Consider the following 19,101-nt stretch of genomic DNA (forward strand, 5'->3'; position numbering starts at 1 on the left):
AGCATCCAATGAATTTTTTGGAAGGATTTTAGGATAATTATGTAGAAATTAATACCAAATATGGATCAGATATATCTAATTATTATGAAGATATTACTCATTCATTAGTTATGATATTTTTATTTGTTTGAATATTTCACTTTTGTAATAAAAGAAATATTGATAGTAATAAATAATCAAAGCTTTATTAGAAATATATATTGGCATATTTATTTAGAAAAATACTAAGTAAGTTGAAGTAAATATACAAAGATACTTTTTAAGATAAGCAAACAAAGTTATAACACTAGGAAACAACAAAAAATGACAAATACTTTAATTTTTGAATAGCTCAAGTAGCATGAAAACTGTATTAAATTTAATGGATTAATAAATTGCATAATATTTTCATAGTTCCTCACTTTTGAAAATTGATATTAATCATAATTAATCTTAATATAAATAGGGTCTTCAATATTAGATATTTGTTTACAAGTCATCTTAAAGGAGAAAAATAACCAAACAGATTTCTCATAAGTTAAAACTAACTTGTAAAGATAAGACAAAGTCCTTGCCACAAAGCTTATAAAATGTTTAAAAGAATTAGCTGTTTGCAGTAAATCAGCACTCAAAGAAAATTTAGAAAATATTGGGTCAATAAGCGCTGACATAAAAAATTACCTATACGAGCATATCCTTTCAAATATATATATGTCAAGACAATTAAATAACTACTAATTGATTAAATATCATTTTGACCCAAAGAAATCCCTTGCATCTGATAGTTAGGTCGTTGAAACAAGAAAATCTAATTGTCATGATATTAATTCATTTATTTTTGATCTTGCAAAAATAGAGTGGAAAGTAGAGGTCACTTTATCTTCAATCAAGATGAAAAAAGTAATTTGAATCGAATAAATCTATTTTAATATTTATTTTCTTTTAGAAATTTGTATAACAATTTTTTAAAAATCTAAAAATAGATATTAAGACCTGCTGTTCTGCTTACTTTTCATACTAAATAAGGAACTACAAAGACTTTTTACTTAGATATATATTAGTTTTAAGAGCTAAGAAAAAACCTTGCTTTAGTTATGCGTTAAATACATCAAATTGAATTAAAGTGATTACATTTAAAATAGATTTTAAATATTTTTTTTGTAAAATGTATAAAATAATAAATTTAGTTTTATTAATTCTATTTTTCTAAATTTTTATCATTCATAGTAATAATAAAACTTAGTAAATGTAAATAAAACAGCTTTAAAAATAATTGTTTAATCATGATTAATTATTTGTGAATATTATTTTAATTTAAATTATTTTTGATTTTTACCAACTTAACTCCAGATAAACATAATCCTGATCTGCTGATTTAGAAAAAATATATATGGGATTTAAGCTTATTTTTATATCATTTTTTATATTTAATAATCAACAAATTATGACTAAGCTACTAATCATTTATTCGTTTATCTGAGAACTAGCTAAATTTAAAACATTAATTTTGTTTGATTATTACTGATAGAATTAAGAAATATAAAATTTATCTTTCTTATAATTATATTTTTGAATAAAATATGGACTTAAAATAATAAGTATCTTGTCAACTTTTAAAAATCATTCATAGATTTAAAGAAATTATTTTCTTTTTTGCATGATTTTTTATCATTTTAAAAAAATAAGATTTAGAGAAATTTCATTTTATCATTTTTAAAAGATTTATTTAAAAATTAAACAAATAAAAATAAAACTTAATTTTGAAATGAAAATAAAAAAATACTTTTTGAGAAACTTTGAATTGAATAGAATAAAATGATTTAAAGTGGTTTTAAAAAATGATGATGAGAAAGATGTATTAAACATAAATAAAATATGTAAAAATAGTAAAATAAAATAAATATAAATATATGTTTTTTTGTTTATTTTTGAAAGATTATTAAAGAAATAAATATATTATAAATATTTAATTAGAGAAATAAATTGAGGAATTTAACTTTTTGATTTATTTATTTATTGATTATTGGTATGTATTTTGAGAGATGAGTATTATTTTATTTTTACTTAAATCATCATTCTTGCTTGATGTTTATTTTAATGTAAAGGTAAATACTAATTTATTTTGATTTGGCTACTAATTTTGATTGTTTTATGGGAATTTTTTTTGGCTACTTACTCACTAAGGATTTTTTGAATAAATGTATTCTGCATTTTTAATTATTTCGTTTACATTTATTATATTCTCTATTCTGTATATGGAGGTTGAGTTTTGTGTTATCAAACCCTTGTTCAGTTTTAGGTATAACTCGTTTTGCTTGCTGTTAGGATCCTCATAGATGGTCACATGTTTTAGGATCAATGGGGCAACTACTTCTTCAAAAATATGAGAAATTAAAAATTAGCTCAAGGGGAGACCCTCTAAATACATGTGATGAGAATTTTTTATTAAAATTTTATTTTCAAAGAACCAAAAGTTATCTTCTGCAGAGAGGAAAAAGCCGTTTTCTTTGCCAGTACTTAAGTTGTAGATGGATACTCTTATACCAAAGAATTTATTATTGGCTCCGATTGCTTCTAGAGTGATTGGATACATGTATTCTTATTTTTGAGTGTTGGCAGGGGAATATTTGTACAAAAGACGAGTATATGCACCAGAGAGATGAAGGTTTTTAACAATAGGGTTCTCAGATTATCTTGTGCTCTTCGCATTCATAAGTGATTCATCCATTTTTTCATGCACGTTTAATGTAAAGTATTCAGGTAGATGACTAAGAATGCATACCTTTTCTGATAAATGGAGATTTTAGTATCTTACATTGTACATAGCTTATACTTGATAGTATGAATAACTTGAAACGCCCTGTGCTTTTAATTTTTCACCTCCAGGTCCGAAGGTAATGTAAATATTTTTAAGAATTATTTTTATTTCTCCAAAATCAGAGGCTTTGTAAACTTGACCTGCTGCGGGCTTCAGCTGAGGAATAAAGTTAGGATTATCTATGCATAGATGAATTTAACGTTTTAAAGCTAGCGACCAAATTCTAACTCTGAGGAAATAAGGAGATGATAGTAAAGTATTCATGTCATTAATTTAATGGGTTATAAATAGCTCTTAGATTTAATCTATTATTTCATCTAGTTCTTTCACTAATAAAGCTTAATTTATTATTTTATAGGATTTTAATTTAGTATCAGAATTAGTTTTCGGTTCATGCTTTTTAACAGCTTCCATGTATAGGTTACGTTACTACATTTCCTTAATAAGCTCATGTCTCTAATTCTAAGACTCCTTTGTAAATCCTAAGATCTGTGTTATTTCTTCCTTTGGGAATTCATTTTCATTTATCCATTCCATCCATTTTTTTTAGCTACCAGAATCTAAATCTAAATCAATTTTTATGCAATCACCTTTAGATATGCGAGTCAATACGATACGGAAAATATTTCCTTCGATGTGATGGAAAAATGTTACCATTTTCTCTCCTAAAAATGTTTTTTCATGAATTTGGCTCAGCAATCCTGGTGCGTTAGACAGGAATTTAATTTCCTATAAAATATTATTAAAAAAAAATTATTAAAAAAAGATGACAACTTTTATTAAAATAAATGAATGCTTTTTCTGCTTGAAAGTTTGTTAAAATAATTAAAGAAATGATTTACATTTTGTTCTGGGTCGAAAGAAGTGAAGGGCAATATAAAGCATTTATTAAATAAATAAATATTTTGGCACATGTTCAATGATAAATTGATAGGAAGTATTGGGGAGTAATTCAAACTTTAGAGAAGTTATTTTAGTTAATCTTTGAAAATTTATTCAGTTGCAACAACTTGATTATTTTTATTTTCTGCTTTGATTTCTAACTAGCCTGATTTAAAAAGATTACAAGTAATAGTGTATGGGTTTACTCCATCTGGAAACACTTACTTTGAAAGACTAAAGGACTCAAAAGGACAGTCGTTTAGAATATTAAGAAGCTGCAGTATAGGGAGTTGAGGCTATATAGGCGATTGATTGCTATAAAAGGGCGATTTTGGTTAGCTTTCGTAAGCATCTTGCAGTTTTTTACTATCATTTACGTTTCCATTTCCCTTTTTGTTGTTATTGCCATTTCCACTGTTATTATCAGAATTATTTTAATTCTTATTGCTAATTTCTGAGTCTGTCCTCTCTTTTTCTAACTTTTACAATTGCTTCATTTAATTTTCTATAAGTTATTACTGCTATTGCTGCAATTAGGATGTGTTTTATTTTTACTATTCAATTAAACTATTGATGAGCTACTTCAACTGAGTTATTTCAACTGCACTACTCTACTTTTCTTTTTTAATTTATTCATTCTAATTGATAACTTCTATTATCATATTCTTAATATTATCATCTAAACTCTATTATTTTAAATAAATTTTACTTTTATTCAATAAAAAAACTAAAAATATTTACCGATAATTTGTCTGAAGGAACTTTTACATCATTATTTTGACCTTCCTTTGCTCCATCTTTCTCATGTTCTTTTTTTAGCAAGTACTCTGATTGAACACGCTTAGAATTAATCTTTTTAGAGAGATTGTCCTATTGATTATTTTGACCATTTTAGTTATTTTTGCTTTGAGTGTCTTCTTTAATTTATTTATTTTTAGAGTTTTCCTCGTTTCTTTATAGCTTTCTTTGAGTGGGACCTCCAAAATCTTCCTCTATTTCTTCGTCCACCTATTCTTGATCTTCAGATTCATAATATTCTCCAAATTAATCAATAGGATCCTAAAGAGATTCGCTAGTAGTTATTCTATTATGCTTTTTTATAGATGATGCTGGTCTACTTAAACTTTTCTTTGAACCATCGTTATTTTATCTGTATTGCTATTTGTCTCCTTACTAATTTGAGTGGTAATATTATCTATGCTATAAATGCGATTAACTTGAGTTGGTCATAGCACTCTAGTTCTATTAGTGATTATTTTAAGATTGACCTGTTGTCTTTTTTCTTGATGATTATCTGCCTTGTTGTTGCTACAGATGATGGCCAGAAATAAAGTACATATTTGTTCCATTTTGGGAAATATTATTTTGAAGAGAAGAGTTGCTTTAAGGACGCTTTTCAAAAATATTTTAATTTTTATCATCTCTTTTAGCATTCTGCAGGTCTATTTATGAAAACTAGTTAGTCTAAGAGTTAGCTTAGAAAATCTTCTTGGCTGCTAATTGCTATGAAGAAGCTTCTGTGGTTATTCGAGTAGAAGATTAATTCATACCTAGATAATAATTATTTTGTGAATTAAAATCCAAAATTGATTATTTCCAGAGACTTAGCTCTTTGTCAAAATAAGATCTTCTGAATTTAATGTATCTCCTATATTCTAAAATTTGATTGTAGTTTAATTCGTATTCACATTCTTTTAGGATCAAAAAAACGCATGGAAGCAGCTGCTAATTTGCAGATGGGTTGACTCCAAATAAGTTATTATTACTTGTTGTTGTCATATTATTTATTCCCATATTAGACTATCCCAATGTTTACGAGTCAAATAAATCTGCGTCATCTGCTTGCTGCAACGAATAAGGAGTAATTTACTAATGCTGCTAGTTTTGAGAAGAGCACAAAATACTTGAATCTAAAATTTTAGAAATAGCTTGAATTTTACGATTGAATGCGTGCTCTATTCCAAAGTATTTTCTTGTGATAGACATTGCATTTTTAATAAAAAAAGTATCTGCAGGAGTAATTAAAGGTAGTTTTAATTATTGTTTGGCTCTTTTAACTAATTCAGCATATACATATCCAAATACTAACACAGAGACATCAGATAAAAATTGTTAGTCTTCTTAAAGATATCTCATTTCTATATTTTTCATGTTAGGAAAGACCTTGACTTCTTGTAAACCAATGCTTTTTTGCAGTAAAACTTCAGCTTGGTTCCAATCTTCAAGTAGAATACAAGCTAGAGCTACATTATTGAGAATACTTGGTTAGATAATAAGATTCTTGATTTACTCATTTTTCTATGAATTTGAACTACTGAGTCGTGAATATTTTTCAATCAAATTAAATTGATCAAATGAAAGTGCATAATTATCTTTCTTCATATTAAAAACAGCTAAGTTATTTAGATATGTAACTTTCTAAGTAAAAACAATTTAGTTTGTTTGAGGATACTTAAATGCATATTATTGCTTATAATTTTCATTTTCTTCAATAATCTTTTCCATGCAAACTTGAAATGCTTCCATCATTTATGTGACATCATATTAATTCTTGCTAGATTTTTGATTGCCATAAGTATTCTCAAATCCGTTTGAGCTGTAATAATTCTTATGAAAAGAGTTAGTCTCCATAAAATTTAAGTTTCCTTGATAAAAAGTTGAAGCGTTTGTTCCTAAGTTAAATTAATGAGTAGACTAGCTGGGTGAAAACTAAGGAGTAGGAAAATTTTGCATGGTAAAACCGCCTTATGTGGAGTAAGTATTAGTTTGACCTTAAGACAAGTAACTATAAAAGCGTGATGCGTAAACAAATAACTTATTACGTTCTTAGAATACCTCAGAAAAACCACTTACCAGTTAGTTAATTACTATTGCGTTTTTTAAGTATTCCCAAAAAATCTTTAATGCTTCTTCAAATTGATTTTTCTACATTAAAAAATCTAATAGTTTCAGAATTTTAGTTACATTTTGTAATGGAGGAATAGGATTATTTGAAATAGAAAAACTTTAAGTGCTAACTTATTGTTAAGTTATTTGTGGTTTAGATGAATTAGCTCCTGAAGTTGGTTTAAAAATATCTTAGGTTTATGCTATTGTACTTTGAAAAGGTTGCTGATTTTATTAATATTGAGTCATTTAATAAGTAGAAATGTCAGACCCTTCTGTATTTAAATTTCCTTAGAGATTTTAATTATGAAGAGATTAATAGCTCGTGTATTTAGTGGGAGTAAAAGTATTTCCTTACTATGAAGGTTATCTCTAATGGAATTCCTAATAAACATTCTAATCATATTATTGATCTCCTTATTTTTGCTGTTGCTATTATTAAAACTACATCTGATCTATATACTGATAATTAGAATACGTTTCAGGATCTTGCTAAGTATTTTTAATAGATATATGAGTTGTTGCAGTATGAGGACGCATTTTTAAACCTTAATTAGCTTGGAAAGGACTGCTTTAAATAGCCACTCCATTACTAGATGGTAAATTTGTTTGCGTTTTAATATTTTTACTGCTGCCTGATTTTTGATGTTACAGAATAGTATGCTAATTATTAAGAATAATTGGCTGAGACTTTGGTGTGTTTACCTTCATAGGTGCTTAAGAAATCAACTACCTATGAGTCTAACTAGAATTTCTTGTTGAAGGTTACTAGGTGCTAAAATACTCTGGACGGTTGGTCCCATTATTTGAGTTGACCAAATTATTCTACTAAAACTACTACTATGATGCATTGAAATTTTTATTTACTAATTAGTAATTTTAAGTTGTCGATTTGAGCTACTGCTATCCTTGAGAAAACTATTAAAATTACTGAAATGGTTGTTACATTTCCTCTCTCGAAAGCAGCTAGTATGGCTATTGATTAAATTAAACTTGATAATGCTATTAGTCTGTTAATGGTTGTGCAAAGTTCCCTTTCTTTCGCGTTAAGTTCATCTAAATACCGCTAATTGGGTTTTTTGTAAATCAGATTAATTATCAATTAATTTTTAGTAAAAGACTATAATCTTTTTACTTTGTTTCATAATTTTCTCAAAAATTTATGATAAAGAGTATTATTGTTTTTATGTGATGAATATAATAATCACAAAGTTATTTTTCTTCTTTAATGTAAATCATAGAAGCCAAGCCAATATTTAATAATGATAATAATAAAGTTATCAAAGTATTGCGCAAACAAAAAGCTGCATGTCTATAATACTTATCTATTTATTTATTTATTTGACTGACTCTTTTTATTTTATCTTTAATCAGTAGTTAACCCAATATTTTTAATAAAAGTTTGAATAAACAAATTTGCATGCATTAATTTTGAAAAAATAAATTAAGATTCAATTTTATTTATTCCACAATAAAGTCTTTATTTATTTAATTACTTAATGAACTCTTTTTATATAGCATTTTTATTGCGCAAATAAATATTAACTATACTTAATTGCATCATTTGCATTTAGATTATAAATACATTAAATTTGAATAGAAAAAAAGAATAAAGATTATTAGCAGATTCCAAGGATTTAGAAGTAACTCTTTGGGAAATGAATGAAATTAATTCTAAGATTGATAGTAAATAATTCATTTCTTATCCTTAAGATAAATGAAAACTAACTAATAAGAATATAAGTTATATAATTATTTGGATTGTTATTAATTTTAAAGCTAGATCATCAAGTATTTTTTCATATATAGTTTTAGAGATAGATAAATAGAGAGAATCTGAATATTAATAAAGATTTAATAGTAGTAACAACTAGAAAAAATTTAAAAATAAAATACGCAAAAAAAATAAAATTGTTATGAATAATTTCAATAAATATTTAAAAATGAGCTTTTTCTACTTTAAATTAAAAATTCTAAAAAAAGTAAAATTATGATAACAAAAATAGTGAAATAAATTAACAAAAAAAAATCATAAGACAATTTCATATATTATATGATGAATGCTAATTTTGTAACTTAGATTTTGTTTTCTTATTTTGTTATTTTATAAGATATTATTTGTTTATTTTTAGGTTGTATAAATTTATTTTTAATATATTCAATTAAATATAAATTATTCATTTTAAATATTATTTAAATTATTATTTTTTTTTAAATTAAAATATTTTTTATCAATTTAATGTGATTGATTATTCTTCATTATTTTACTTCTTATATTGAAATTTAATTTTGAGACCTAAATAGTTCTAAGTACATTTCAATGATGAAGTACAAATTCAAAATACCTCCATAAACCTTTTTTTATTTATTAAATAATGATAAGGATAAAATAATTTTAGAGAAATTATTTAAGATACTGAATGGATCATAAGAGGTAGGTATTCAAACTTGTTTCTGTTTATAAATTTAATTTAGAATTAATATTAGTTCTATTCTAAAAACAAATGGTTACTCTGATTTCAAAAAAAGAATGTAATGAAGAACATTTCCATAGATTGCAATTATTGTCCCAGAGAATATAATAAACTTTGCAAAAAAATTCATTCCAAATTTTTTGTAATCATCTAAATTCTGAGCTTCTCTGTAGCAATCTCTTCTTAGGTAAGCCCAATATGCTAGATGATAAATGAATAGTCCAATGATTTTAAGTCCAGTTTCTTAATTTTTAATATATTTGCATTATTAAATAATCAAAATTATTTATTTTTATTACAAAGGAAATATTAAAAAAAAATATTTAAAATTATTTTCTTACCAGAATGCTCTGGAAGTAGTGGAAGTAAGCCTACGCCGCTTACGAATGAGAAAAGCAATACAAATCTATTAATTTTAATTAAGATAAATAAATATTTTATTTTTTATAAATAATAATAAATTATTTTAATTAACTTAATTATTTTATAAAACAATTAAATGATAAAATTTTCTAAAGAAATTATTTTCTTTTTTTTCAAAAGCTTTAATTTTAACTTCAATTTTTAACTGTAAAGGAAAGAAGGAAGGAATGTTGATAACTTTATATGATAATTTGAAATTAAATAGAAATTATTGACCTGCTTCTACTTTATTTTCCTATCGCCCATAACTGATAGATTCCTAGAGGGAGTAATATTGCTTTCTCATGGACATGATAGCCTAGCATGTAAAATATAAACATTTAGATGCTGCTATAAAGCAAGATGTTTTATGCTTTTGGGTTTCTGACTATCTTATACCAAAGAGGCTTGAGTATAATAAATTAAAATATTCTTTTATTTATTGATGTTAATGATTAAAAAAATATCTTTACTAATGATATAATAATTATAGCCATTATTGTGTATATTGGCTTTATCTCTGGTAGAATATCAAATTAAGTCACTTGAACGACGCCACTTGTCAAAGTACTCTTAGAACTTATGGGTATTTTAAGCAATTTTCTTGCTTTTAAAGAATGTTATTTTATTACAAAATAGCTTAATTTATAATATCTCACCTAATGTTGAAAGCACCTTATCAGCGAAGCAATAAAGAGCCCAAAAATTAGGTGCCCAGTAAGCATGAACTAGTCCTCTCTAGAAGGGAAACATTCTGCTTAAAATTTACTTGATTGCATCTAAACAATTTATAATTGACAAAAAATTAATTAAAGTAGCAACTAATTCTCTTTTTAAAATTTATTTAAAGAATTAGGATCTAATTTATAAAAATAAATATATATTTTGCTAGTAGCTAATTATGAAATTTAATTTTTACCCAAGCTTAAAAAGGGGAGAAACGAAATCAAGAATACTGTAACGACGCTCATCCCTAACTTAGAGAAATTTCTAATGTTTAATTTATTGCCATTATCAAAGCAATAAAACTTTAGTAAGAAGAAAAATATCGCAGGTGCCTAATTTTAATTAAGTTTTATTCAATTTTTTAATTAACTTTTCGTTTCTTTTTGTTACAGAATAGAGAAATATGTGTTTGAAACAAAGAACCAATGCAAAGAGAATTCCTCCGAATATGTTTCTTCCCTTTATTTTTGATGAAATTAGCTTAAATAAATTGAGTATAAGTGTTATTTTTGAATTTTAATAATAATAAAGTAAATTAAGCCTAACACTAATAAGATTAAATTTTATAAAGCCCCTTAATGTACTTTTCATTCGTTTTGAATTAGCTTATGTATTAAGAGCGGAATAAATGTCTTCAAATTGAGTAATACAGTTAGTAATTATTTTTAGTTAATTTACCTCGATAAATTTAGTTAAGGAAAGTATAAAAATACCCTATAAGAATTAATTGTATTGGAAATGGATATTATCAACAAGCAAGAAACCGAACTAAAGGAAAGTGAACAGGACTGCATAAGCATAATTTTACTTATTTTTACCAAAGCTGACTTTTATGAAGTTACAGATTGCATATAAAAATAGAAGATCGCTAATCATCACAGTCGCTCTTTAATATATTACAGTATTTTCACTTTTATATTCTTGATTGGTCTATTCAGTATTAAATTAAGATATTAATCAAATACATAGAAAAGATATTAAACTTCTAAGTACTTCTAGCATCTTCATATCAAAGAAACGAGCAGGAAATGTCAAAATGTATTCAAAATATGCAAACAGAGGAGGGTAGTCAAGAGTCCATATCGATACATCCTTTTAATTTTTATGTTATTTTGTAGAAAATAATCGATTTGTTGCATAATTTTGAAATTAATCTAATTACATCATAATACCACTCTCTTAAAGGCAAGTTATAGGTAATACGGAGCCAGTTTCGATGAACTTCAAAGTCAGTACTATGACTATAATTAAAAATGAAGTTAATTTAGAGTAGTTTTTATGCGTTGGAGTTTATCTATAAATAGGGTTTATGAATCTCGATAAGCGTTAAATTTATGTTGAGGGTTTAATTGTTTGTTTAAAAAAATCTAAAGGTCAAATTTTTACTAAGCAAATACCAACAAGAGCTTTATTAAAAAGCAAATAGCAACTAAATCAAACATCGATTTTTTTTTCCAAGACTTTACCTTTTTTCTACTAAATAAAAATTTGATAAAGAATTCTTTTTATTAAGAAAAAACTTAAAAAAAATAGGTGAAAAAAAAGAATAGATCGATCTTTCACATTAGCATCTTATCAAAAAATTATTGGGCAAAAATCTAGCATATTGAAGTTACTAATCACAAAATATTGGATTTATTTTGAATTAAAATAATATTAAAGATTAAAATTAGATTGAATTAAGAGACGCATAGTTCGATTGATCGATTGAAGTAAAAAATGATTGACACCATTAAAGAGAATTATTTAAAAAATTCTATAGAAATTTAAGAGGAACTTTCTACTAAAGCTCATTATGGAAAGAATTTGGAGGTAAATCAAGAAAAGATGGTTTAGGAAAGCTATTTACAGGCAAATGATTAGTCTATTACATAAGGTCATTTTTAATATGACAAATAAATAGAATTAGCAGTGCCTTTGTCAAAAAAAGAATTTGACATCTAAAAGATTAATACAGCTATACCTGATATATAGAATCATAAAATTTCTTAATAAAAAATTTAAAATTCCTCTATTCTTAACCCTAATTATTATAATTAATCTTCAATTAATCCTTCTAGAATACTGGGCTACCATAACAAAATTATACCAAATAAATAGTAATATAATAAAATCTATGAAAATCATTAACCTGAAGAACATCTCAAGCCAGAGGAAATTAATAATAGGTATTCTAGGTATTAATTTTAACCACCTCTATAGCAATTTCAGCTTGATCAATAATAAATTATTCCCGAGCTAAGCGAAGATAAAAGCGAAGTAAATGCTTAGATGATTTTTTTACCAAATTAAAATTTAAAGACTATGAAAATATCAAATGATATATCAAATTATAATTACACCCCACAATAATTAGAATATAAAGGATAAATTTCCAAAAATATTAATTAAAATATCTAAAATCCAAATTAATTAAATTAGAATTGCTTTAGTGGTAATAGAGAGAATTTTGTATAAAGACAATATTTCAATAGATATAATAACTAATATGAAAGAATAGGAGTTGATACATCGAATGATAGATATAATTAAAATTACATGCTCCATGCTTAAATGAATTAATAAAAAAATTTAATTCACCCAGGTCATGAGCCCGAAGAGGATGATAACCTTGAATAGAAATTAATTTTGACTAATCAGGAATTTGAAAATCTAAAAAATACATTATAACAAAAAAAAGTATTACTTGAAATGAAGTAAAAAATCAGATAAGAACTTGTTAGGCTTATCTAGAAAGAAAGTAACAATTTGTAAGATTAGAAAGAATTTTGTCAATAGCTATTGCAAGCCATATAAGATTGTTTAGACCTCGAGCAAAGAAAACGTGAAATCTAATCTTAGCTATTTGTCAATCTGGAAGAATAAGAGGATATTTAAAAAAAAATATAATAGCAAAAATAGAAGTCAGCAACATATAAAGCAAATAAATAAGGAGAAAACAAAACAAATTCTGCAGACCATAGTACCTAACTTTAGTTAAGTTCTTAAGCCAGTTTAATTAAGCCCCTTTAGGATGATAATATCAAGTTAGAATATGATGCATCAGAGAAATAGGACAAGAACATAGCCATTTCATTAGCTGAAAATGGTTAAACTAATTCTGATTAGAATTCTAGTTAATTTGTAAAATTAAGCGATAAATAATAAAATCAAAACTTTGACGATAATTAGTTAAAAAGTACAGAAATTATTAATTAAATTGGAGAAAGTCAAAGCAATCATGAATTATAATAAAATGGAATATTAATAAAAAAAGAAAGCGAGAATGCTGACCATCCAATTATCCTGAACAACCATTAGTATTAGTTTAATCAAGCTTAATATGAAAATGCATTGTAAAGAAAAATTAATTATTGCTAATAGTTTGAAAATAAATTACAATAGAATTATCTTGAAAAAATTATTAATCCTTGTTAAGCTTTTCCCCATTCAGCTTTATCTATTATTTGTCAAAAATAAAATTAGATTCATCCACCTCCTCCCCCTTATTAGTTTGAAACAAAAGAATATTTATATTCTAACTATTAGTCATAATAGATTCGAAATCACGAGTCTCTACTTTAGGGTTAGCAATAATTAAATTAGAATTTAGATCCTTTGCAAATTGTTATCAAAGAAGAGCATAATGCTGCATGTTTAAATCTAATAGGTAATAGAGGAGAAGGTTTTGGTTCAAAACAAGTTAGTAGCATGATTGAGGAAAACCAAAACAATTCAAATACTGCATATAATAAAAACGAATCTAGAATTTTAGATATATCATAGTAAAGCTTTTAGGTTGTAGAGAATCAAATCAAGATAGAATAAGCAAATAATGATTACAATTTAGATTAGCAAACCAGTGGTAAACAAACCTAACTCCAAAGAATCATTGATGCTTATAATAAAACATAAAAGTTTAAAGAAACTCATGGACATCTCAGTAAACTTAAAAAACAGATAGAGAAAAAGCCGAAAAAATATTCAGATACGAAAGATTTGATTAGATTCAGAAAAGGTTAAGAAAAAGATATTCAAATAGCAAGTTTCTAGAAATTATCTGAATCAGAACTTTAAAAGAAATTGCAATTTCATAACTAGCTTAAAATTTTTATGCTTTAGTCAAGCAAATATATAAAAGAGTAGATTTCATTGTAAATTAAAATCGTTGATAACGAAGCTAATAGGGTAATTAATGAGTAGCACATTAGGTATCTAGATGCTTTCAAGAATAGGTTTACGAAAAGTGATCTTTCTCACTTTTTGAAAGAAATTGATGAAATAAGCTTTGATGAAATAGATGAGAATATGAAAGAGCTTGATTCAAAGCTAAAGCTGATAAAGTAACGTAAAATAACTTACATCATCACCATCATTAAAAGCTTTACAAACTTAGAATAATTCAAATAAATTTTCCCTGAAGAAAATAGTCAAATATTTGAGTAAAATTCTACTTATTTGAGTTAGTACTTGCTCGATAATCCAATAAAAATTTAAGAAATCAACCAATACATTGGTAAAATTAATTATTTTAATAAAACGAATCGTATGTACCTCCAAAGGTATTGTCTCTTCCAGCTTGGCATAACTGCTTGCAAAAAGAAAGCAAGTAAGCTTGACCAACTCTACATTAAAAACTATGTACTTTAGATGTTATCAAACCCAAGTAATATTGAATGATTTTCAATTAAAAAAGAATAACTAATAAATAAATGAATCAATAAATCAATAAAAAAATAAATAAATCAATGAATAAATAAATGAATCAATAAAATTAGAATGGATAAAAAAATAATCAAAATGAGTTGTCCTCTTAAGCAATATTTAAATAAAACACAATAAAAAAGTTTCTAAAATATGTTTGAGAATGTTTGAAAACTAATTTTATTTAAATATCAATATATTCTTAATTGCTTGTAAGCTAACTTATTCTCTTTGTTATCTTTCTAATGAAAATTTTATTCATCCATCATTAAGAAAATACTACTAAAATTTGTAATTATTGTTTAAAAAATTGAAAAACTATAAAAAAAGTACCAAATAAAATTAATAAATAAATATTTTGAATTGTTTTTAATTAAGTTTAAAAGTGATAAATTGATAGTAAAAAAACAAAAAACAAAGAGATTACAGATAGAGAGAGAGAGAGAGTAAAAATTAATATATCCAATTTCAAAGATTTCAATAATATTTTTTATTTACTGATGTATCTCTAATATTTGTTATATTTAAACTTGTCCTCAAAGGACTTACATTAGTTTTTGCACATATAACCTGAAGGCGTTTACTATCAAATGAGTCTTTTTCATTTTTATTAGTGCATGATTCTACTTTTTAATTTTAAAAGCTAATTCTTTATTTATTTGCTAGGCTTTCTCTATCTTTCATGTCACTCTAATAATGTTAAAATAATATAATATATATTAAAAATTATATTTTTCTATTACTTATATTTGTATTTTGCTTATAGGACTTGCTGATTATTGACAATTCTTTCTTTTTGACATTTGATTATTGCTTTAATTTATGTTTTATTCATTTCTTTCATTTTATCTTTAATGAGGAGAATAAGGCTCTCTTTACACCTATTTTACTTTCTTGCTTATACTTTGATATGATCTTTTTGTTGGTAAAATTAAAATTCATTAGTTATAAATAAATAAATTTTGTTTGTAATACATATTTTCTTTTTAAGAAGCATAATGCTTAAAGATGTTGCAAGCTGATTTAAGGGAAGAAGATACATTATTACTGCTACTATTTTTATGGTATACTTCTAGCTCTTATTGGAGAGCATTTATTTAAACAGCTTTCTATTCTTCTAGCTATTTCAAACTAATTTCATATTCTTGTTAACTTTATGATAAATGCGATTCTAGCGAGTCACAATACTTTTATAGATCTTCTTTACCTTAATTTTTAATAAAAAATTATTAAATAAAGTACTACAATTTTTTGAGGAAAATTTTACAATTTCATCAAAATTAACTAAAAATAATAATTACTTACTTATATTTAAAAGACGGATTTGATTTTTTAGATTCTAAATTGTGTCTAATAAATCTTGCTATTTTGATATCAAATTTTCGTTTTCAGAGAGCAAGCTTTTGTAATCATTTTATATTTAAATTAATTTTAATTCCATCTTTTCTGATGATTATTTGGTTAATTAAGAGCACTTGCACTCTTATTTTGCTTAATAAATTGATTAATTTTGTTAATTAACCAAATTTTGAGTGCTGTTATCGAATAAACTTAAAGATTCTTACAATTAAAAGTGGTTTGCTTTTTTTGACTGTAAAATGCTATTATCACATAAATCACTTACTTCATTCTAGTTGTTCTTCAAATGAGTAATTTCAGAAAGCTATATTTACAGTTATTCTATTTTCAGTTAATATTCAAAATTGTTTTTTGTAATTTACTAAACTTTATTCGTTTGTTATGATAAATTTTATTTTAATGTATTTATTTCTTCTTATATTTTTTCATTTTTTTGAATCTCTTTTTAAAGATTTTCATATTAGCTTAGCTCGAGTTATTGCTTTTATTTTTTTAGCTCAATTATTTCTTCTTAAAGAAATGAATTTAATTTGTGATCCTTTTAAGATAACTCATGTTCAATTTTCATTTAGCTATTTGCCTTCGAAAGTAATTCAATTTATTATTTTAATTCATTTATTTATTTTTACTATTCTTATCTTAAATCTTCATATTAAATTAATTTTATTTCATTTTCTTTATTTTAAAGAAATGTTTAATTTATTTCTTCTTCTTTTGTTTAAGCTTTCAGTTAAAATTATTATAATTTCTACTCTAAAATTTATATTCTTTGATTAGCCTAGTTATTTTACTTACTTTATTCCTCTAACTTGTTTTAATCAATTTAATTTTCGTCCTAGCTTTTTTAAACCTTCTAATTTAAATCTTAAATATTTTATTATTAATTTAGTATAATCTCATTTAATTTCTCTATTTGTTATTTAAGCAGTATTTCATCAAATTAATTCTAACTTTATTCAATTAATTCTTTTTCTATTTTATTTTATTCTTGATAAAACTATTTTTTTTATTATTCAAATTATTATCTATCAGCTTGAAGGCTTTCAATCATTTATTCAATATGCTCTTTATCTTACTATATTTTATCTTTCTCATTTTTAATCTCAGTTTTTTCATTTTCTAATAATAATTTATCATTTTCAAGTAGCTTTTTTTCAGCTGCAATTTATAATTTCAAAAAATCTACAGATTAAAAATTTCCAGAACTAATAATCTTAGAAGAGCTATCATAAGCACAAATACTCTTAGAATTAACCATTTATAACTCTCTTTATAATTAGTCAATTTAATTATTTAAATTGTCTATCGCTTTGTCTTTTTCATTTATCAAAGACTGTGTTTCCTCCAATTGTAAATATTTATCTCTGTAATGTCTTTCATTTTCTTCTTTAAATATTTATTCTGATCTTTCTAAAGCAGTAGCTTTAACTTTGATTTCTTCAACTAATTTCACATTATCAGATTCTAATACCTTTAAAATAATTTAATAAAGAATAAAAATAAAATAAATAATATTTTACAGAAACACTTTATTCTAAAACAGATTTTATTTTTTCTAAATCTTAAATCTTTTGTTCCTATTATAGAAGAGATTCTTAAAGCTTTAAGTTACTATCTGTTAAAATTTTAACCTTCTAAGATAAATTATCAAGTTATTTAACAGCAATATCTTTTACAATACAATAAATAATTTCAATTAAAGGTTATTTTCATTAAAAAAAATAAATTATGTAATAAATTTTAACAATCAATAATGAAAATATTCAAGCTGATAATTAAAATTTAGCATATTTAATGAATTATCTTTATTTTATGATGATTAACAATTAATTTACTTAGCCTATCCTCCATAGAGTTTATTTTGACAAAATCCCTATTTAAAGTTATTTATTTTTTAATATACTTTATATAAATGTATTCTAAAAATATACTGGTTTTGTTATTGCTTGAGTAATATTTTATCTTCCCCTAAAGTTTCTTATGTGAGATTAAAAATTGAAGAACATCCCTTTATTATAAATATATCAATAATATTTAAAATCAAAATATTAACAAAAGATATTTTACAGATTTATTGCTATTTCTAGGTATTATTTGTGATATTTCATTATTATTAAAAATTGATCTTTATTCTGGATTATTAACACTAGCTCCTATTGATAATGCAATCAATGATTTTTTTTAGAAATAAATCTCATTTAAACAAAATTGTCTTTGAATTTTACCTTCTTAAAATGATAATTAATCATAGCGATGACTATCTATTACAACTTTTTAGTATTGATAGCTTTGAACCATTTTTTATCCCTTGACATCTTCTAATTATTCACAAAGATTAGCTTATGAATTTATTTTATTTAATATGCGTGAAGACTATGACCCGTTAATCACTTAGGATAATTCTAGGTTACATGGTCCTAAGTAGCTACTGTTTTCATTAAAATTATCAATCTAGCTTTTCACTTTAACTTCTTGTGAATTTTAAAATAGTTGCTTCTTTTTTTGACTTAATATTAAAGGCTTTTTAGGTTCTAAACTTGAATCCATATTATTATTAAATATTTCAAATTAGCTTATAAATCGTATAACACACTAATAATTAATTAATTAAATAATTAAATAATTTTGTTTATTTTAATTAGAATCAATAATTCATAAAATTTTTAACTGAAAAATGAATTTCGATGATACTAATATAAAAATCAACCAAATACTAAAAATCTTAAGTAATCTAAATATAGCAAATGTAAATTTACACAATAATAAAAAGGATTCTTACTTAAAACTTTCCTTTGTCAAAAGGAACTTTTTGTGTTAAGAAAACTTAGAAAAATCTAAAATATTTTGAATAATTGAAACAAAGATTTTATCAATAAGATCAAAATTAATTAA

At 24.2% G+C, this 19,101-nt stretch overlaps 5 protein-coding genes across 5 annotated transcripts; 2 read left to right on the forward strand and 3 right to left on the reverse strand. All coding sequences in view use genetic code 6, as the record gives it.

The window, feature by feature from the left end:
• Positions 1-303: 303 nt before the first annotated feature.
• TTHERM_00127160 (HCaRG protein) lies at positions 304-1,106 on the forward strand (the record flags this gene model as incomplete). The annotated part of the gene is made up of 3 exons (XM_001016296.2): positions 304-349; positions 446-879; positions 963-1,106. The coding sequence occupies 3 exons, from the start codon at positions 304-306 to the stop codon at positions 1,104-1,106; spliced, it is 624 nt and encodes a 207-aa protein (XP_001016296.2).
• Positions 1,107-2,155: 1,049 nt separating this feature from the next.
• Positions 2,156-7,621, reverse strand: TTHERM_00127150 (hypothetical protein; the record flags this gene model as incomplete). Its single annotated transcript, XM_001016295.3, has 3 exons — positions 2,156-3,526; positions 3,640-4,365; positions 4,421-7,621. The coding sequence occupies 3 exons, from the start codon at positions 7,619-7,621 to the stop codon at positions 2,156-2,158; spliced, it is 5,298 nt and encodes a 1,765-aa protein (XP_001016295.2).
• A 1,200-nt stretch (positions 7,622-8,821) lies between these two features.
• On the reverse strand, positions 8,822-11,609 carry TTHERM_00127140 (dolichyl pyrophosphate Glc1Man9GlcNAc2 alpha-1,3-glucosyltransferase-like protein, putative; the record flags this gene model as incomplete). Its single annotated transcript, XM_001016294.2, has 13 exons — positions 8,822-8,920; positions 8,983-9,019; positions 9,078-9,282; positions 9,381-9,445; positions 9,679-9,848; positions 9,915-10,048; positions 10,101-10,220; positions 10,361-10,499; positions 10,558-10,626; positions 10,846-11,097; positions 11,161-11,259; positions 11,330-11,408; positions 11,554-11,609. The coding sequence occupies 13 exons, from the start codon at positions 11,607-11,609 to the stop codon at positions 8,822-8,824; spliced, it is 1,524 nt and encodes a 507-aa protein (XP_001016294.2).
• A 67-nt stretch (positions 11,610-11,676) lies between these two features.
• On the forward strand, positions 11,677-14,826 carry TTHERM_00127130 (hypothetical protein; the record flags this gene model as incomplete). Its single annotated transcript, XM_001016293.2, has 2 exons — positions 11,677-11,778; positions 11,830-14,826. The coding sequence occupies exon 2, from the start codon at positions 11,887-11,889 to the stop codon at positions 14,824-14,826; it is 2,940 nt and encodes a 979-aa protein (XP_001016293.1). The 5' UTR covers positions 11,677-11,778; positions 11,830-11,886.
• A 501-nt stretch (positions 14,827-15,327) lies between these two features.
• Positions 15,328-18,756, reverse strand: TTHERM_00127120 (hypothetical protein; the record flags this gene model as incomplete). Its single annotated transcript, XM_001016292.2, has 9 exons — positions 15,328-15,540; positions 15,594-15,765; positions 15,826-16,057; positions 16,156-17,680; positions 17,730-17,878; positions 18,045-18,082; positions 18,141-18,217; positions 18,277-18,362; positions 18,435-18,756. 9 exons carry the CDS (start codon positions 18,754-18,756, stop codon positions 15,328-15,330), a joined length of 2,814 nt encoding a protein of 937 aa, XP_001016292.2.
• Positions 18,757-19,101: the final 345 nt, after the last annotated feature.

This window comes from Tetrahymena thermophila, assembly GCF_000189635.1.
Source record: "Tetrahymena thermophila SB210 genomic scaffold scf_8254645, whole genome shotgun sequence".
Lineage (NCBI taxonomy): Eukaryota > Ciliophora > Oligohymenophorea > Hymenostomatida > Tetrahymenidae > Tetrahymena > Tetrahymena thermophila.